At 49.9% G+C, this 21,133-nt stretch overlaps 1 protein-coding gene across 1 annotated transcript; it reads left to right on the top strand.

Moving 5' to 3' along the window:
- Nucleotides 1–5,693: 5,693 nt before the first annotated feature.
- Nucleotides 5,694–21,080, top strand: IRF7 (interferon regulatory factor 7). The gene is made up of 11 exons (XM_050952866.1): nucleotides 5,694–5,792; nucleotides 7,140–7,302; nucleotides 9,650–9,857; nucleotides 10,969–11,057; nucleotides 12,767–12,818; nucleotides 13,813–14,022; nucleotides 15,806–16,060; nucleotides 17,252–17,503; nucleotides 18,083–18,466; nucleotides 18,844–18,962; nucleotides 19,920–21,080. Exons 1-11 carry the CDS (start codon nucleotides 5,770–5,772, stop codon nucleotides 20,067–20,069), a joined length of 1,905 nt encoding a protein of 634 aa, XP_050808823.1. The 5' UTR covers nucleotides 5,694–5,769; the 3' UTR covers nucleotides 20,070–21,080.
- The last annotated feature ends 53 nt before the right edge of the window (nucleotides 21,081–21,133 follow it).

Here is a 21,133-nt window from a genome sequence, read left to right as displayed (position 1 = left end):
TGTTCCCCGGCACCCACCTGGAGGAGACGCCAAGGGGACTTCCGGCCAGGAGATGGACATCTGGGGTGGACCTCACTCACCTGAGCAGCTGCTGGGGCTTTGGTGAGGTTTGACCCTGTGATCCACCCCCTCCTCCCACAGCCCCCACTCCTGCCCAATGCTGGGCAAGGGGCAGGCCCATCCCCAGTGAGACAAGGGTGAGGGGCAGCAGGCTGCAGCAGGGGAGGAAGGAAGCCACATGTGCTGGCAGTTCCTCCACCATTCCTGCTCCCCAGCACCCACCCACCACAGGGGAGATGGAGGAGGGGAGCTTCCTAGACCTGAGCAGCTGGGGCTTGGGTGAATTTTGTGACACTCTACCCCCCATCCCAGCCACCACCGTCCAGTCCCCACTCCTGCCCCTTGCTGGGCAAGGGGCAGTCCCATCCCCCATCCCCAGTGAGGCTCTGGTGAGGGGCAGCAGCAGGGGAGGCCACACATGATGGCAACCCCCCCCCCCCGATACCCACCATAGGGGAGGCGAGTGGGCTTTCTGGACCTGAGAGAGGCCTTAGGAGTATGTGCAGTGACCGTGGTGCAGAGTGAGTGTGCTGCCGGGGGGAGGGGGGGTTGAGAAGTGGGGTCCCTCCCCTGGAGCTTGCTGCTGCCAGTAAGTGGGGGGGGGGAGTCCTCTCTGGCTCTAGCCCTGGGACAGCCTGTCTGCATCCCAAGTTCCTTATCCCCAACCCAGCCTCACCCCAGAGCCTGCACCCTCAGCACCCCAACCCTGAGCACCCTCCTGCACTGTGAAGCCCTCATCCCCAGCCCCACCCCAGAGCCCTCACTTGAGGGGAAAAATGTGCAACTTAAATTTGGTGGTCAGTTTGGAGTATCATTGTGTTTAGCACAATACTTGATTATTTTACACCCTTTAACGTATTCAGGTGTTAACAAAGTGGGAATGTTCTTAATGTTTTCTCTGAATACTGTGTGGGTGCCTCAGTTTCCCCTATGCATTTCTCAAGGATCTAGATGGTGGGATAAGGGTGTGTGGTTGTTGTAGAGCTCTAGAGTGCCAGTGTGATGCCGTCTGCACAGAGAATGGCCGAAACCCTGTCTCCGGGCAACTGATGTCCTGGGCCGCTCTCCTGCAAGGTGCCAACTGAAGGCATTGGAGAACAAAGAGATCAGGTGGCCTCCTAATACCTGGGAAAGAGACAAAGGCCAGAGGAGGGAGTGTCAGTGCCTGTGCGCAGGACCGTCCTTAGGCATAGGCAGAATAGGCAGCTGCGTGGGCCTCACTCTGCCCGGGGGCACCACTCTGCAGGCAGCCCAGACAGTGTAGAAGCAGGGCTGCTGGGTCCTAGAGAGAGCCGAATGCTGCACAGTCTGAGGAATGGGATTGGCTGCTGGGGTCTCTGGGAAGGGGAGGGGGTGGGGGTTGGGAAAGGAGCTCACCTGTGAGTGTGACTCTTTCCCCCCCAGCTGAGGTGAGGTGAGGCAGGCTCTGTGGCACCCCTCTCTCCCTCCTCCCTCCCCTCCGTCAGGGCTGGGTTGAGTGAGGTGCTGGGGCGGAGGGGAGGCTGGCTGGCTGCCTGCTGAGGAATAAAAGTGAAAGTAACTCACTTCCTCCGCAGGCAGCCAGGATTGGAATGTCACACAGGGCTGGGTTGGGATTAGCCAGATGTGTGAAAAATCAGGATAGGGGATTGGGGTGTGGTGAGCAGATATCCCTATTTTATAGGGACAGTCCCAATTTTGGGGTCTTTTTCTTATATAGGCTCCTTTTACCCCCACCCCCCACCCCCACCCATCCCTGTCCTGATTTTACACACTTTCTGTCTGGTCACTCTAGGTGGGGGTAATTGGTGCCTATATAAGACAAAGCCCCAAACATCGGGACTGGCCCTATAAAATCAGGACATCTGGATCTATCACCCTAGCTGGGGAGCGCCTCTACCCCGGGCTGGCAGCTGCCAGCGATCCATCTCATCCGGGGGGAGCTGCACAGGGCAGGATGAGCTGCTGTGGCTCCATGGGTGCCCTGTCCCTGAGATCAGATGCTGTGCTAACTTCACCATGGTCTGTTGGGCTGGCGGCGGTGCCCATTGGCGTGTGATTGGACCTGAGGGTTTGCTGCTGCTGTTGCCACTCTGCACCCCAAGAGGTGGATTTTGGGGTCCTGCAGTTTTCCACCTATCTCCTCCTCTACTGCAGCTGTTGGACCAGCAGGCTGGGGAGTGAGCCAAGCATGAAAGCAGTACTGTGTTGCCATTTAGATTGTCATTTAACAACCTTGTTTGCCAAAAATTCTTGCTAACAATCCTGAATCCAATTTCAATTTTTTTTAAATCAGTATCTTAGCCAAAAACAGAAAATTAAGTTGTTGACAATTATTAGTGACAGGTTTGGTTTGAGGCAGGGAGTGGGTCAGTTTTCATCAGAGAAACAAAAAATGTTGACTGACTTTCCTATAGCCTGTTACTCCTGATAAGAGCCCTTCAACAACTGTAATATGCTCATCTCCTTACTAGTGTATAAAGCAGGGTTCGGCAACCTACGGTACACGTGTCAAAGGTGGCAGGTGAGCTGATTTTTGATGATATGCAGCAGCAGGCTGAGCGGCTCAGCCCATCACTGCTCTGGGGTTCCGGCTGCTGCCCTATTGCCAGCTGGGATACCAGCCATCGGCCCCACTCAGCACCTGCTGCTGGCCTGGGGACCCCCAAGGAACGCCAGGCTGGCAGTGGGCTGAGCAGGCCAGCTGAACCACTCAACCTGCTGTCAGCCTGGGGTTCCATTCACTCAGCCGGCAGCGGGCTGAGTGGGCTGGTGGCGGGTTGAGCAAGGCCGGTGGGGGGTTGAGTGGCTCAGTCTGCTGCCAGTCTGGGGTGCCAGCAGCACTCAGCCTACTGCTACTCCGGGGTTCCGACTGCCGGCCCCTTGCCAGTCAGGAGCTCAGCCGCCAGCTCCACTCTGCCTCCTGCCAGCCTCGGTGAGCAGAATCCCAGGCTGGTAGCGAGCTGAGGGGGGGTTGGCGGCCAGGATCCTGGCTGGCAGGAGTTGGTGGTCAGAACCCCAGACCAGCAGGGGGCTGAGCAGGGCCTGGGATCCTTGTCTAGGGTTCCAGCCACCAGCCCGCTGCCGGTTTGGGGTTTCATTTACTCAGCTGGCAGTGGCCTGAGCAGGACCGGTGGCCAAGACCTCAGATAATAACAATAGTTTATTTATATAATATAGACATAGAGAGAAACCTTCTACAAACATTAAAATGTATCACTGGCACGAGAAACCTTAAATTACAGTGAACTTGGCACACCACTTCTGAAAGGTTGCCGACCCCTGGTATAGAGTGACCATATGTTGTACTAAGATTCTCCTGCTTTTTTTTTTCCCTGTGAGTCAGTATAACTTTTGCCAGCCCAGAAGTTGGGCAGCCAATGTTTTACGTTTTCACAATGTTTTCTCCAACTTTCATAAAGTAAATACATAGTTAATGAGTTAAAAAGGCCAGGGACACTTCTTTGTGAAGAATCTGTACAGCAGATCATGCCCATAGACGATCCAGAAAAGAAATTTGAGGTTGAATTTTTTAATGTTGTGATGGATAAAGCAGTATCTGCTGTTGATGAAAGGTTTAATACCTTGCAAGTACACCGTGAACAGTTTGGATTTTTGTATGACATAACTAAATTCAACGAAATAGGAAAACAAGAGCAACTAATGACGAAGTGCAAGAATCTAGAGAGCTTCCTGAAGCACTGGTGATAGTTTTGATTTAAATGGACTTGAACTGTACGAAGAATTGAGTACACTGTCATCAATGTTGCCACATGCAAAATCGGTGATGGACATTGTACAGTTTATTCATACCTGCAAACTTGTTGACATATATCCTAATGTGTACATTGCCACTTGTATTCTACTGACAATTCCTGTAACAGTAGCATCAGGAGAATGGAGTTTCTCAAAACTAAAGCTCATTAAAAACTATCTCCGCTCTACAATGAGTCAGGAACACTTGACTGGTCTTGCTATTCTTGCAATCGAACAAGACACGACTTTGTCTTTGTCATACGATGACATTATTACTGATTTTGCAGCCAAAAAAGCCAGAAAGATTGCTTTTAATTAAAAACAAATCTTTGTTTCAATACCTCTTCATATAAATTTCCAATAAAATTTTGATAAATTAAAAAAATATATTATTTGCATCATTCTGTCATATCAGAATTTTTTCTATAGTGCTGCTTCTTTAGTGCTAGTCCATCAGCATTACAGTGTGCTTAATTAAGTTAAACTGGTTTTAATAATGTGAATGTGGCAAGTTTTCCAATACTATAATCTCGCCTAGGGCACCATAAATCCTAAGGCCGGCCCTGCCTGTGCGGACTTCCGGGAAGCTCATGGTGTGGAAGGGGATGCTGGGATGCTTTGGAACTACTCCATACAAAGCCAGTCAGGACTCTGGGGGAGCCTCCTCTCTTTGAGCATACTGTCTCCAGGACAAGAAGCTTACACCTTCCTGAGTCTGACCTCAGAGCATTCAGCATGCCCTTCCACACTGTGTGCTTTCCACAGCGAGTGTGCCCAGGCAGGTCCTGGGGCAACCAAAGGTCTCTGCACCCCAACTCTGCAGTCAGACGTGACTCTCAGCCAGCTGGTAAAACAGAAGGTTTATTAGACAGCAGGATCACAGTCTAAAACAGCTTGTAGGTACAGAAAACAGGACCCCTCAGTCAGGTCCGTCTTAGAGGGTGGGGAGCACAGACCCAAGTTCTGGGCCTCTCCCCATTTCCCCAGCCAGCTCCAAACTGACACTCCCTCCTCTAGCCTTTGTGTCTCTTTTGGACAAGGAGGCCATCTGATCTCTTTGTCCCTAACACCTTCAGTTGGCACCTTGCAGGGGAAACTGAGGCACTCACACAGTATTCAGAGAAAACATTAAGAACATTCCCACTTTGTCACAACAGGTGCAACAAAATATAATACCGTATATTGAAGCAGGCAAGCGCTGCTTCTGACTTTCCACTTTTAATTGACCCTTGTAATCTTGTGGTGCCGATGCGTTGTAGCTTCATTTTATATCAGCTTACAGGGAGGGAGCAGGGGGGGCGGGCATCACCATTTTGGGCACCACCAAAAATTATACAAACCTGCCGCCTATGAAGAGTAAGGTGTTGCATGAATTGCAGGAGATTTTTCTTAAAGTCAAGGAGGGTTGGGAGCTCAGCATGTCCCCTTCCCTCCCTTGTGGTTTGTAGCAGGAATCCAGAGAGGAGCATTATAAGAAACACCCCAGCAAGTCAGGTTAAGTATTGGTTCCTCATCAGCTGTATTGTTCGTTAGACTGTAAGCTCTTAGAGGGAGGGATTGTAGGACTGCACCTGGGCTGCAGATGCAGTATAAAGAGAAACGGCTCCATCTGCCAGCAAAGCCTGCCAGCTGCATGTGCCTCTCCCTTTCCCTGAGACTGGTGCCTCCTGGAGGTTCCTGCTGGGCAGCGGAGCTCCACCCCATCCACACTGCCATGGCTCGGGGCTCAGTGCCACAAGTCGCGTTGCTCGAGTGGTTGTCGGCGCACCCCGGAGAGGGCTCCGGGTGCTAACACAGGAGTTGATTTGGGGTTACATCATGGCGGCTAATGTGAATGACGCTCCCTGCTTCTCCCTCCCATTCATACAGGTCCTGCTCGGAGGTTTCCAATTCATCCACAAGAATTCTGTTTGGTAGCAAAGGAGTGAACTCCCCAACCCTTCCTTCCGCAATTAACCCGAGACTGGCTGTGTGATGGCTGCATCCGAGAGCGAGGGGTAAGTGGATTTGGGGGAGCTGGACGCGGGTGCGGTCAGTGCAGTATGAGCAACGTACACAAGCTAATGGCAGTAGTGCAACCTGCACTGTCTGGCTGTAACCATTGCCAGCAGGCCTCAGAGGACACACCCCTGGGTAGGTGGATCATACAGCAGCAATCTTTTTTCTGATCTCATGCTGGCAGCAAAGGCAGCCATGCCTGGCTAATGTCTGCCAAGGAACCGCTGGAGACTGGCCCTCGGGGCTGTAACGGCCACTGTCATTCATCTAAGTGGCTGGCAGCTGTGGCACATGGATGCCCGAGGACTGCTTTGCAAAGGGAAGGAGCAGTTTATGGCCTTGTCTCCGCTACAAGCATAAACTGATGCTGAGCATGGCTTTCAGCAACTGGTTACCTCAGCCTGGGCTGAGAGCTGCTAAGCCACAAGCATAGAAAATGACAAACCGCGTTGAGCCCCATTTTGTCAAACTGTCTAAGCTCATTTGGCTGGAATGGTGCTAATGCCGGTGGGCCAGATCCTCAACTGGTATCAAGCTAACAGAGCGATGCTGACCGACAGCAGCTGGTGATCCGACAAGGGCTCTCCTGGTCTCTGCTTGCAACTTAACTGTGCTCACAAAGATGTAAATGTTGTAGTGCATAAGACCAGGCCAAAGAATTGACAGAATGATGGTGGATGCCAAATGAGACTGCTATTCAAAAGTACTGTCATGATTACGGGTTTGTTGAAGTGCGCTGGGTGTGAAATAGGACCACTTCTTTCTGCTGCAGGAAACAGGAATGGGAACATCTCAGTGAAGTATTTGAAGTTAAGGGTTGCCTGCCCTTTCTTTATCATTTGTATTCCCTTAGTGCCAGCGCCCACAGCCCAGAGCCAAAAAAGTAGCTAGGCTTCTAACTCTTATTGAAATCAACAGTAGCTCGGTGCCTAAATACCATTGAGGATCTGAGCCTAGAGGGCCCAAGTGAGATGGGAACTCAGTGCTAGGTGCTTTACCAGGGCTCACCACACTGGTGTCTCCTGTTGGTCGTCTTGGGGATTAGCTCTGCAGGTCAGTATGCCTATTTCCAGTGGTGCCTCACCCAGTGTCCCTTCTACTCCTGGACCCTCATCACTCCAGGGACCGCGGCGTTCTGTCCTCCCCATGCATTCCCAGGGAGAAGGCAGCATTTCCTTGGGCTGCAATTTCTTCTTCAGCTGCACACACTGTTCAGCCTTAGCTGGAACAGCAGAGCTCTTCGCTGGCGGCCTTGATATTACTCAATTGTTGTTGTTTGCAGGGGTGGGTCTTTGATCTGCCATTGACCAATAGGCCTGGCATAACCTCTGTCTTTGTCATTACAGGGGTTCTCAAAAATTACGGTTTGCCTGCTGGCTGATTAAGCAGATCAACAGCAAAAACTACGAGGGGCTCCGCTGGGTAGACAAGGACCACACTCAGTTTCGCATCCCCTGGAAACACACTTCCAGGAAGGATATCAACCCTAACGACTACAAGATTTTCAAGGTAGGATTCCAAATGATGCTTTTTTTCCCATCCCCACTAACCATCATTTCCTGCAGAAGCAAGTCCCAGTCCAGGGCATACATTGGATTTACACCAGGGTAATTAAGAGGAACTGACAAAACAATCACTGTTGATGCCCTGATGTTGTTCTGTGGCATTTGCCTTAAAGTGGTGTGTCATTGCATGATGATCTTGCATTGTAAGGATGCAGCATGGTCACAGTGTGGCACCAGGCAGTAGTTGGCTAGTGCCCTTTCATTCGATGGAGTCTCCATCCACCAAGGTATCAGAGCACAGAAGGGTTCCTTGGCAGAATGCACGCCAGGCCTCAGAATAATGACCAACTTCAATTCCCATGGCTGTGGGAGGACCTCAATGACCCTGGTGGGGTTTGTAACATGTTCCTTTGCAGTATATCATCCAGTCACTTGCTGGCTCCATGTGCTGAATACATCTCTAAGTAGAGGGTGGTTCCTGGTAAACAGAAGGCAAAGCTGGAACTCAACCAGTGTGGAAGCTTGTTTCTGTCTGTTGTTTGAGTTATTTTCTTTAATAAATACCTCCTGTTTCTATACATCATGATAGGGCTTCTGCCCCTTCTGGAATGTCCTGGACTGTCCACATTTTAATGGGGTATTCCCTGCAGACTGCAGCTTACAGGCAATTGAAAGGTTGTCAAAACATTGGAATGACATTTTAGAATGTTACTTTTCTGAAATGAAATTTCAGAATTCTCCTTCCCTGGGAAGTTTCAAACCTGCATTTTTCGTTCCATTCCAGAATAATTTTTTCCCCCTGAAACTGCAGAATTTCCTGCAGAATGAGAATGTCAGTTTCAGCCGGCACAAGGCACGGCTAAGAGTAGGATTAGACTTAGGGTATGTCTTCACTAGCAGCCGGATCGGCAGGTAGCAATCGATCCCTGAGTGCTCTCCCATCAAATCCTGTACTTCACCGCCGTGAGAGACGCAGGTGGAGTCGACGGGGGAGTGGCAGCAGTCAACTCACCGTAGTGAACACACCACAGTAAATCGATCTAAGTACGTTGACTTCAGCTACATTATTCATGTAGATGAAGTTGCGTAACTTAGATTGATCCCCCCCCTCTTGTGCAGACCAGGCCTTAGATGCCACCCTTCCAAAGACTGATCTGGCAATAGCTCTCAAAAATCCTGAAGCTGGGATGTCTGACCACACTGAGAATTACAATAGTTGCAGTGTCATGGTTGGTAAAAGCAAAAACAATCTCCCAGTTGTCTCTGCTTAACTTTTATTTGTGATCTTTCCCTTGGCAGCCAATTAACTGGCATGTGACTTGGAAAATGGAGTCTTGTTACAAAGAGTTGGACAGAGCTGTATTAACAAGGCATTGGCTTTCTAAGCCAGAGATTGTGGGTTCAAGTCCTATCTGGAGTGAAAAGCTACTTTGGGGGAGGGATAGCTCAGTGGTTTGAGCATTGGCCTGCTAAACCTAGGGTTGTGAGTTCAATCCTTGTGGGAGCCATTTAAGAATCTGGGGCAAAAATCTGTCTGGGGATTGGTCCTGCTTTGAGCAGGGGGTTGGACTAGATGACCTCCTAAGGTCCCTTCCATCTCTGATATTCTATGATTGTAGGCAATTCAGGGCAGGGCCTCTCTATCACTCTATATTTGTATAATGTACAGCACAATGGGGCCCCAAACACTACCATTATATAATAAATAATAATACAGACCAGTTCAGCAGTAGCCTATTGTAAGGAATGAGCCTAGCACAACAGCCATTGAGGGGTACCTTATAAGAAAATGGGATGGGGGAAATGAGATCCACTGATGATTTTTCCTAGTATTTCTCCTTTCCTTTCCATTTAACTCAATGCTGCATTGTGTGATGCATGTCTGTATTTGGACCATGTCCAACATGCTGTGATGATGGGAGATTGTATATGTACCTAAGCAGAGCACATTTCTGAACTCTTGCCAAAATCAGCACCAGAAACCTCAGCAGCCTAGGAGAAGGTTGGGTCAGGTTCTAAACACTTAGGTGGTGGGGGTTGCGGGTTGTGTTTTAGTCCTGGACCACAGTAATGAAAACAGAAAGGGTTACTCCACCACTGTGGTATCAGTGGAGGTTGGGGAGGGAAAGATTGGGGAGGTTTACACTTACGGCAGAGCGTTTGACAGGCTCCTTTAAAAAACCAATGGTGCTAATGGAGAGCTTGGAAGGAACTGTACAGAGATCTTCATGCCCTGCTGCCCGTGAGGCTAAGATCAAAATGGCTTTCTGCTTGACTGCACTGACAGACTGCCCCTTCTTTAATGCCTTCCCACCTGTCTTCTCTCCCCCCATTCCTCTCTTTATGGAAAGGCCTGGGCCATAACCAGCGGAAAGTACAATGAAAAGCTGAAAGATCTAGCCAAGTGGAAAACCAACTTCCGCTGTGCCCTGAGAAGCACAAATATGTTCCTGATGGTGCAGGATAACTCAAAGACCTCCGAGGACCCTCACAAAGTATATGAAATCATCAGCCCAAGCCCTGATGCTGTGACAGCTGCTAATGCCCTGACTACTAAAAGTAAGGATGCTGGTAATACAGGTTGAAGACAGGTGCAGACAGACATTGTTCTGATTTGTGCAAGGAGCTCTATTCTTTTACTCTCTGCCTGCCACCAGTCCAAATAGAATCATAGAATATCAGGGTTGGAAGGGACCTCAGGAGGTCATCTAGTCCAACCCCCTGCTCAAAGCAGGACCAATCCCCCAGACAGATTTTTACCCCAGATCCTTAAATGGCCCCTTCAAAGATTGAATTCACAACCCTGGGTTTACCAGGCCAGTGTGCAAACCACTGAGCTATCCCTCTCCCCCCCAGTGTCATGTGAGAAGAGATGGGATTTTAGGCAACTGCCTTTAAAAAGAGAGCATGAGGGGGGGCAATATTTCAAAAATACTCATCCCCCAGCAGGTCCTAGTTTTCTCAGTCAATGGGAGCTGCTGAATACTCTTGAAAATCAGGGCCTGTGGCCTGAACTGTGGGTGACATGGTTGGAGTGAGATCATGGTGTTAGTGCTGCTCCCTGCTGGTAGGGTAGATGCTAACAATACCAGATGTTTTCCAAGGGAAATCTCACTACCCTTCTCCCGCAGATTTCTGCTCTGAGCAAACTCTGACCTAGTTACACATGCACTACCCTGTAAAGTTAATGGGGCTGTGAAGGCTATGGTGACGCAGGTGTAACTGAGGGCAGCTTTCAAGGCTTCCCAACAAAGTGTCCAAAAGATCACAAAGAACCGGATAAACTGGTGGCATTAAGGGCAACATTTTCAGGAGTGCCCACTGATTTTTTGGGGGCACAACTCGAGACATCATAAAGGGACCTGACGTTGAGAAAGGGGTCTGCAACTGCCCTCCGAAAACTAGACCTCTTCAAAGCGTCTCAAGTTGGGCACTCAAATTCACCAGTCCCTTTTGAGAAGTTAGGCCCTTGGTGGCTCCAACTGGGCTTCTAAAACTTGAGGGAACCCCAAATTAGTGAAGAGTTTTCAAAATATGGGCCCTAAGCCCTGAGCAAATCCCACTTCTGGGAACTATGGATCATGCTTAACTTCCCGTGTCAGAAATTCCATTTGCTAAACCACTGTTTTTTTTCCTCCTCATCCCTGTGTAATTTGCTGTTGTCTTTTAGACAATAACCTGCATGACAGTAAAGAAGACATCCACCCCCATTCTGAAGAAGCCCCTAATCTGCACCACCGTATGCCACAGGAACTACAGGTACCAGAACTGGGGATGGGAGAAGCTGGGGAAGTGTTAAGCTTGAAGGAGCCCTGGAATCATCAGAATCTGATAACATTTCACTAAATTTATGTGGCTCATGGGAAATTACAATGGATAAACTCCTTCCCACCACCCCCATGCTGCAGAGTTCTGTCTCAATCAGCGTCACTGCTAGAGCCCTCCATATGACTGTGTCCCTAGACCAGGGATAAGCAACCTATGGCATACATGCCATAGGTGGCACGTGAGCTGATTTTCAGTAGCACTCACACTGCCCGGATCCTGGTCACCAGTCCAGGGGGCTCTGCATTTTAATTTAATTTTAAATGAAGCTTCTTAAACATTTTTAAAACCTTATTTACTTTACATACAACAATAGTCTATAGTTATATATTATAGACTTATAGAGAGAGACCTTCTAAAAACGTTAAAATGTATTACTGGCTTGCGAAACCTTAAATCAGAGTGAATAAATAAAGACTCGGCCCACCACTTTTGAAAGGTTGCCAACCCCTGCTCTAGACAATGTCCCTGGGAGTTGCTCGTAAACTGCAGGGACAGAATCTGGACCCAGGAAAACAGCTGGGCAAATGATCATGCATGTCTTTTTGCAAGAGTTCATGTTTGCAATACCAAACTGAACTACACACAGGAGCTAGCTCCTGAGCTGCAATCACATACGATGATCCAGCTAAGTCTTCTCATAGTGTGAAAAAAGTTTTTTCCACAATGGAATGAAAGTTTTTGGCTGGGGAAAACGGCTTTTGTCTGCTACTGATGTAACCTTTTCATCCACACAGTGGATTGAGGTGAGGAGGGAACAAAATTTACTTGTTCTGATTTTGGCACGAAAACATCCAAACAGTCAGGACACCCTCTCTCCCCTCCAGCTCTTCCAGGAATCTTCCATCTCTCAGAGGTCTTGTCTACAGGAAAAAGTCTAAAATTTAACTAAGGGTGTGACTCAAAATCAGTTAAGCTAAACGAGGGCAAATCCTCGTGCGGACACTTCTGGTTTCATTTAAACCAGTCTTGGTTTGTGTAGCTTACGTCCATTGGGAATCAGTTTAAAGCTAAACTAGAATAAACTACTCTTAAACTGCAATGAGTTCCACCCGGTTGTTTGTAGCAGTTTAGCTGAAATCAGTTTTAAGTTAACCTGGTGCAGCATTCTCATGTAGGCCTAGGATATTGGGAAGATTCTATTGGCTGCTGTAGAACTACTCTAATTCACACCACTTGAGTATATGGCCCCTGGATCACACTGGGGGAATTGTCTCCATTCCAGCCACCAGTGGCCATAGCTGCAAACCCTCATGTCCACAAGAAAGACACCATTTGCATCAGAGGTGTTTATCCCTGTGTCAAGCAGTTTCTCAGCCCCTCCCTCTTGGATGCCTCTTCAAGACAAGAACACAAAGCGTATTTGGCTTGCATACATCGGAGTAGCCAATCTCCTTGGCTCAGGCTGGCCAGAGCTGGGACTCTCATGTTTCTGCTGGGCCACTGGGAAGTAGCAAGTTTAGTGACAGAGTGAGGCCATGCCTGAATCCACTTCACCGGTCAAAGTCTCTCTGTGAATGGGTGCCTAGAAATGCCCAGCTAATTGTGGGGATGTTGCTTTACTGATGCACTTTGTGTCTCACATATCTCTGTGATGAATCCAATAAAACAAAAGGAAAATGGTCTCGTGCTTTGTTTTGCAGCCCCAGATAGAATTAGATTTGGAGATGTTGTCACTAGAAAACCCTCCCCAAGGTAAGTTACTTGCTGATTTCTTTTTAAACACAAATGATTGAATTCGAGAAGATAAAACCCAGACTAGAAACCGTGGTGCTGCATATGGCCGTGTGCTCCTCCATTGTTTGTTCATCGAATCGGATCCCTTTCCTGAAGGCCTAGTGGCTTGGCCACTGGACTGAGAGTTGGGAGCCCAGGGTACTCTGCTCTGCCACTGACTCATTCAGCACCTTGGTTGAGTCTATCAGCATTTCTCCATGCCCTGGGGTAGGAAGCAGGATGAACTAGCCAGAAATTATCCTGAGGCATACAGACTTTGATTCAAAGCCCTTGCCTCCTAGTGCAAGAGTCCTGAGGCTTTTCCAGCTTTGTCTGGAATTCTGGTGGAATGTCTGTGTTGCATTTAATTCTTAACAAATAGAACAGGAGTGAGTAAATGTAATACATGCTTGGGAACCCTAGTGGGAGCTTAGGGAAGGAGTCAGGAGAGAACAACAATATGGCGGAGCTGAGAAACCTTTACTCGCCTAAGCAGTCAAGTTTAATCCCTGTTCACTTCAGTTCAGATTTAGTGCCCAGCAGTTGGACCGTGGTCTGATTGCCTTTAAAACCAGCCTATTCAAGATCAATTTGCAACCCAGCAATCAGTCAGAGACACTACCCCATAGTCGGTGGGTCAGTGGCAACAAGTCTGCCAAAGAACCTCTGCATGATGCCATCGGGGGCAACAGCACCAGGCAGGTTCAACCATGGTGCTAAGGTCAGTGGGGAGACAGACTTGGCCAACAGTGTCACACCTCCATCAGCTCCCTTTGGCCATGCATGGTGAGGTCCTAGCCAAACCCCATGGGTAGGAGCAGGGCTATTGCAGGCTTCCACCATGCAAAGTGAACTCCTGAGGAAAACCAGTTTCTAGTGGGGCAGGTGGAGAGGTGCGTGGGGGAAAAGACTTGTGACACGCAGAGAGAAGTGCATGTGATTGAGATCATCCTCTGCTCTTGTTGCTCCACAGAGATGGATAGTGGGCAGAACGAAAGACCAGCCTACGACCCTGGCAGGAATCCGCCCCAGGGCTACACCACCAATAATTCGGCATCAAACGGCTACCAGTGCAGCCCCGACACACTCCAGTGGATTCTGCAACAGTGCAACTTAACCCAGAATGACTGCAGCCCGCAGCAGCTGCCATGGGCTCTGGATGGAGGTTTAGATCACCGCTCAGGTAGGCTGAGGCCTCAAAGAGCAGAGCAGAGCAGAGGCACCTATGCTTCATAATACAACTGGCTCTCATTGGACTCCTCATACTGCGCCTGTGTTAGAAGCGTTGGGTGGGGAGCGTCGGGACAGTCCCGTTGTATTCCAGGGATGAGGGAATCCTGCCCTTGCTTCTGATGGGCTGGTCGAGAGCTGTGGTTCTTCACCATCTCATACCAGCACACCAGCAGAGCCTCCTCCCACAGCACCAGCAGTCCCAGACAGGAAGCCGATGGGCTGCAGGAAAGTGTCTAGGAGGTATCCCTCTAAACAGCTGCTCCCTCCAGCCCATGTACTTGGCTCAGAAACGAAGTGGCAGGTTATTGTACAGCATCCAAGCAACAGCAATGGAGAGGACCTAAAGCAGAGGTGCCCACCCCGTGGCCCTCGGGGCTCTTAATTGTGTCCCCCTCCCTAAGGGCAACTGTGTAGAAGAAAATGCACATTTGGTCCTCATTGAACGTGTCTCTCTGAGCGGCACGATGTGACTTTGCAATGCGGTGTTTGTATCAGCCCAGTTGCTGCAGCAAGGTGAGAGGAGCGCTGCTGCCCAGTCAACACCCACTGCATCTCCCTCAGCAGCTCTGGTGTCAGCCAGAAGCACAGGGAGCGGCTACTCTCCCTTTCCCCTTGCAGCTGCTCAGCAGCATCCATGCTGGCTGCCTGCTGCATTACAAGCAAGAGAGGTTGCTCTCTTCCCCATGGGGCTATGGGGGCTATAGAGAAAGCAGGACAAGAGTTTGGCTAGCACGGTGTGGGTCCTGGGGGAGAGCCTGGCAAAGGACTTACTCCCCTTCCCCATACAGTCATCCAGGGCAGCCCAGGAGAAAGGAAAACGAAGAGCCATTCTGATTCTCTGCCCCATAGCTGTGACCCCCTCCTCCTGCATGCCCGCTGCTGAGAGGACGTCTAGGAGCCAGCTGTGCTGACTTTGGCTCCTGCTGGGGACGCCCTCACATAAGGGAACAGTGTTGTCCACTCTCAGGATTTTAAGCTTTGAGTCCTGGGCTATTTGTTATCTTGTAAAGCCCCAGCTCCTGGAGTCATGTGATGATACAAAATTCCCATCTTTCATTTAAAAAATGAGAAATAAGTTCCTAGCCCTCATGGTTGCAGAGAACAGCTTGAAACTGTGAACTTCAGAGACAAATGAAAAGAGCCCCAAATTGGGGGCAGGGGAATGGTTATTTTCGGGGACTTGCATGTTGATTTGAGAGCAAGATGGGTTGGTGACACCATGGGAGTCCTGCTGGGTAAGTTCCACGCCTGCCTCAGCAGTGGAAAGCAAGCCAAATTTTTGATTGGGACCTTCCCACCCTGCCCTTTCTGAGACCTCTGATCTTCAGGCTGGGAAGCTCTGGCACCACATCTCAAACAAACGGCATGGGTCGTTCACCCTGCCCACTCTGAGACCAGACCTGTGCTAGCAGTGGGCAGCAAGGGCCCTGCACTGAGCCACTCACCCACATCGGGTGTGTTACAGCTGGGTGGATCAACCCGTGAGATCAGGGCAATGAAATCCCTCTCCTCTCCCTGTTTGGATTCCCAAAAGTGAGGTTCCGGGTAGGGTTGGGAAGCATGGGAGGGGCATTGCGATGGCAAAGCTTTAACCAATAGGAAGATCTTGCGGCATTTCCAAAAGGTGAGAGAGCCCACTCAGCAGCTACTGAATTGTCTAATGCAGTTGCTAGCATGCTGCAGTGCCTTAACCAACTCTGGTAATTAACACTGGGTTTCTTCCCCCCAATCAGAGGAAGTGCCATATGAAGACAGCCCAGGCTATCCAAACCAACATATTGGCCATAATAGCTACTCACAGCAGGGGAGCGGAGTGGCAAATGGACCAGTGGAGAACTATCACCAATCAGTTGGCCAGTGGGTGACCCAAACAATGGCTGAGACCCAAACCATGCAAAATGCTTATGGCCCTTCTGCTGCCTCACTTCTACAGCAGCCCCTCCCATCCAGCACAGTTCCTGTCATGAGTCAGCTTCTTAATAATGCAGGTCAGTATATCCCCATTATCTGAGAGCTGGCTGGTTTAAGCAGGCACTGGTCAGATCATTGAGCCCCACAATGGAAGGCTATGCTCCCCCAAGAGCAAATGAATCAGATACGTAACTAGGCTCGGGGGGGGTTAGGTTTTTAATCAGTAAATGTCGGTAGACATCGATTTCACTCTACACACACAAACCGAGGAATAAATATTCCATCAATAAAAACTGAACTATGCAGATAAGCAGCATTTTTCTTACTCTGCCTAACCATTTACTAGCGTTTGGCTTAAGGCTACGGGCTGTGGACATTCTGACCAGTGATGTTGACGATTTGTGGTTCTAACAGTTATTAAGCTGTAGTTTTTGGAAATCAAGGTCGGTCATTAAAGAATTAGTGCCTGGCCTGCCCTGCTGTCTGACCCCCTCCCTTCAGTTCCCACAACTCTGAACATTTAAACTGAAAAAACAATGCATAAAATAAACCATCACCATTGTCCCTCAGTTACCAGAAATAAACAACGAGCTCTGCCAAGCCTATTTAGAGCTGATACTGCACGCGAAGCCAGTTTGCCCGAAAAGCTCAGCTCCAGTTCAGCAGTTAAATGAAGCTCTTTGCTAGATATAAAACTCCCCCCATTCTCTTGTAATTATTCATACCGCACCAGCAGGCCGTGAGGTGCTTTAGGGGGACAAAGTGTAGGTCCCAAAGAGCTTCCAGTCTACGTAGTGTGGAGGATAGGAGGCAGGAAAAGGAAAACCACCAAGCAGTGACGCAGTACACGTGTCTGTGTAGTGCTTCCCTTTGTGCAGAATTATGTTGTTTCCTTCTCTTTAAAAATTTATCCTTTTTTTTTTTTTTTTTTTTGGACAGTTAGTTTAGGGCTCAAAGCAGGGGGTTTTCAGCAGGCACTTTAGAAGAGTGGAAAAGTGATTGACTTGAGGACTGATCCACACCCATTAAAGTCAGTGGAAGGACTTCTAGGCCTACTGGAAACTCCCATTGGTATCTGTGGGCATTGGTTCAGATCTGTAGGCAATGGTGGGTTCCAGGCATAGGGGCACGGCACAGCACAGTTGCGTGGCATGTATACAAGGGCCATTTAGTCACAGGGAGCAGTGTGGGTGAGGAGAGCAGAGCTAAGCAGAAACGAATATGTTCATTACTGCCTAGCTGTCTCATAAGCCTGTTTTCCATCCTAGCGGAAGTCCTGTTTGAGGGGAGACCTCACTACAATAACCACGCTGGCGTTCAAAGCACTTTCCTGAGTGAAGCACCTACAGGAAACACAGTGATCTATCCAACGCTGAATGGCCTGGGAGAGAACAGTTATCAGCCGGCCAATCAGTGGGCAGCCCCAGCAGTGCTGGAGCAGAACAGGTTCACCCAGCCTGCTGCCCCTCTCCCAGAGCAGTATCCTCCTCCCAACACAGCACCATCGCGGACCAATACAGGTCAGTGACGCCACCCCAGCTGCCTGCCCCAAGCACAGAGTCCATCAGTCACCCAACCCTGCCTCTTATCTCTGAAGGTGAACAAGAACTGGGCCAGACTAGGCAACACTTTAGGAAAACGCAGCTATTGGAACCGAATGGCACCGGCCTTTCCCACTCCACCCCTTCTCTTGCAGGTTTAGACATCTCGGCTTCAGGTTTGAAATAGACACCTCGCCCCACCCCAGTCCACATCTTAGCAGCCCCGTCTCTGCTTGTGGAGATGGATTCAGGAGGATCCATGGGGTTCATAGACATGGCACTTGTATGGAAAGTGGGGACCAACTGCAGGGATGAACGGGTACCATAACACTCAGGCAGTGCTCTGCTGAGACTCCCAACAAGGGTACCAGTGGATGCCAGGCGTGGGGACGGTGGGCTCAGCATGTCAGGGGCTAATCCAGCAGTCAGTGGAGGTGTCTTCAGTGACTTCAGTGAGCTTTACATTGGGCCATTGACAAGCAGCCTGTTAGGAACCAGAGAGCACCTATTCCTGCCAGGCCCTCCTATATAGTCCAAGCATTCCCTTGTCTCTTGCAGAAACCATTCCTCCCAATATGGACATCACCATCTATTACCGAGGGAAGTCACTCCACGAGGTGCAGGTGGCCACCAGCAGCTGCCTGTTCACGTACAATAACGAAGACCCTACCATGGTCCCAGGGTGCGCGCATGTGGTCCATTTCCCAAGCCCAGATGAGCTGCCTGACCAGAAGCAGGTCCAGTTCACCAGGCAGCTGCTCCTGAACGCAGGGCTGCTGCTGGAGCAGAAGCACAAGAAGATCTATGCCAAGCGCCTGAAAAAATGCAAGGTCTTCTGGGTCCTCTCCAGGCAACTGGCAAACATGGCTCAGAACCCTGAGTCCAAGCTGCTGCCACGTGGCACAGAGATGGAGATCTTCGACTATGAGGTGTTCTCAAAGGGTGAGTCTGCGGCTGGGTAGTTCTTACTCTGTGGGGCCAGATTTATGGGTAGTAGTTAGATTAGCCAAGATAAACTCCAAGGGACTTTATTTACCATATGTTTGCACCATGGGGCTCCAATATGGTTGAGGCACATATACTGATCATGGGCTGGAGCCCAGCCTGCATAAGCACTGGACTCCAGGTTTTGCCTGGGCACTTCAGAGAACAGAGAGAACAGCCAGGAGCAGGGGTGAGGGAACCCCAGAATCTCCTAATCAGAAAGCTCCTCTCATGGCCACCATCTCCTGACCATCCCAGGGCAGTTTATTTAATCCAGCCAACCAAATGCCTTCCTTGTCCTTGCGATATTAAAACCATCCTGGTTCCTTTTGCAGAGCTGAAGGATTTTAAGGAACATCAAAGGGCTGCATCTCCCGACTTCACCATCTACCTTTGCTTTGGGCAGTGCTTCTCCAAATCCAAGCCCAAGGAGTCCATGTTAATCCTGGTGAAGGTGAGCCAAGAAGCATCGTTCTCCCTCAGCTATGGAGGGACGCGCTAGCTAAACGCCAAGCATCATTAGTCTCTGGCAGGATGGTTCAGTGGTTAGTGCTCATTCACTGATGGCCAACTCCATTGTTTGACTTTAGTGTTAATGTAGAGCCGCTAAGAGGCTGCACCCCTTTCTGCATGGAAAGGTCCGTGTAGCTGGTGAATAGCTAGTGCTTGAGTGGAAATCCCTGGATAACCAGTGAGGAGAGATTTACCCCCACCCACTTAATTTCATAGCCACACTGCAAAGACGTGGGGAATCCTCCTCTGCCTCTAAAGCTTTACAGTCCTGGGAGAGTAACTAAGCATCTCTTTGCAGCTTAATTATTAGTCCTCTTTGACTACCCAAATTCCCCTCCCATGAGCCCTGCAAATGCACGCACCAGTCCTAGTTCGCTGCTGTTCGCGAGGCATGGGAACGCATACCGTTCAGCACTCTGACACTACCACGATGGGCACCAGGATAAGAACCGAGACTGATCCGATGGGGCTGCAGCGTAGGCATGAAGGCCTTCTAGGGAAGAGCCCCAGTGCAGGAAACCCCTTTGGTCCAGGCACAGAACCAGCCCTATGCTGCTTCCACAGCAGCCCCCGATGCAGAGCATAAGCGAAAGGAAAGAAGAGGTGGATCAAGCCCGGAAAGGCTGTGGCCAAGGTCAGCCTGCACAGGGCTGCATCTGGGGTTGCCAGACATAGGTGAGAGATGAGCTTGCCCCACTCTTGCACCCCAAGCCCTCACTTCCTTGTCTCTGGGCATTGCTGACAGAGCACGTCTCCCCCAGCAGTCACCCCCGGGGGCAGGGGACCAGACGGAGGTTCTCATGGGCCCATTCATGTGGCTCATTCAGAAGAGGCAATGCATAGCAACGTGGCAGCGCAGGTGAACACCTCCTGAAGGGTGTGTGTTTCTCTCTTGCAGCTGGTGCCTAAGTTCTGTGAGTATTTCCATGACATGGTGCTGCGGGAGGGAGCCTCGTCCCTGAACAGCGGGAATGTGAGCCTCCAGCTGTCCAGCTGCTTCAACAGCTTGTATGACCTCATTGAGCAGTACAACATGCAGATTGACTGAACCTCCTCCCCACCCTAGGACCCAAGCTGCATGTGCATTGGCCAGTCCTTGCCTAGGTCTCTGGCTAGCACTTCTGAAAACACTTCTGCCTTTCCGTCGTCCACTTGCATCAGTTTGCTGCCATCAGAAAACATGTGGGTGAGATGATGGGTGGCCTTGTGGCTTAGCCACATCACTGGGACTCAGTAAAGCTGGGTTCAATCCCTGCTGTGCCACTGGCCTCCTTAGTGACCTTGGCATGTCACTGCATCTGGGCCTCACTTTCCCCATCTGTAAAATGGGAATAATTCCTTACCTCACAGGGTTGTTGTGAGGAGAAATGCATGTGAGGTGCTCAGATATTACGGCAAGAGACAGATCAGCCTTCCCCGCTCTGGGCCACCAATTGAAAAGAGATTTTTTTCCTCAGCTGAAACAAACAGGGCACTGTGCTCTGAAGGTAAAAGCAAGAGAATCTTCCTGTTTCCAGATGTCAGCAAGAAAGTCGGGCATTGGGGGGCGGGGGGATACTCATCTACAGCACTGCCATGTAATGAGTCTGGGCTGAGCTGGCTGGATTTGAAGCTGAGTGAGGTTGAGTTTGGGTTTTTTTGTTTGTTTATTTTTAAAGAAATGGGGATGTTTGGGGGGGGGGGGGGAATCCTTAATATCACCTGTTGCTGAAGTGAGTGAAGCAGGAGCCCTCGGGGTGGATTGTACAATAGCCCTGGTCAGCTCTCCTGGGGTCACAGGGTTGGTACAGGGTGAGCTAATCCATCTGACAGAGGCTAAGGCCCAGCTCCTAATGTCCATTGATTTGAATGGAAGTTAGGAGCCTAAATACCTGAGGATCTCTAGGTGGGCTGCTTTAAATACCTGGCCCATGCCTCATGCCCTCCGTTTACCACAATGAGATGAGAGGGAAAAGAAGGAGAATGAGTAACACCCTGAACAGTGTAGCGGAGGGGAGGCCCAGAAGCCATGACAGAGGCTGGTCCTGCTCCTAGTGGAATTTTGCCATTGACTTTCCTGGGAGCCCCCAAATGTGCCTGGCTGAAAATTTAAAGTTTATAGCTCAACCCTGT

This window comes from Gopherus flavomarginatus, chromosome 5 (assembly GCF_025201925.1).
Source record: "Gopherus flavomarginatus isolate rGopFla2 chromosome 5, rGopFla2.mat.asm, whole genome shotgun sequence".
In the NCBI taxonomy this organism is placed as follows: Eukaryota; Metazoa; Chordata; order Testudines; family Testudinidae; genus Gopherus; species Gopherus flavomarginatus.
This window is presented reverse-complemented; position numbering and strand designations above follow the sequence as displayed.

Bases quoted from the DNA above. Each gene is read 5' to 3' on its own strand.
- IRF7 (XM_050952866.1), top strand. From the start codon at position 5,770: ATGGCTGCATCCGAGAGCGAGGG. The intron at 5,793-7,139 runs GTAAGTGGATTT...TTGTCATTACAG, and splicing joins GCTGCATCCGAGAGCGAGGG to GGGTTCTCAAAAATTACGGT. The intron at 18,467-18,843 runs GTGAGTCTGCGG...TTCCTTTTGCAG, and splicing joins CTATGAGGTGTTCTCAAAGG to AGCTGAAGGATTTTAAGGAA.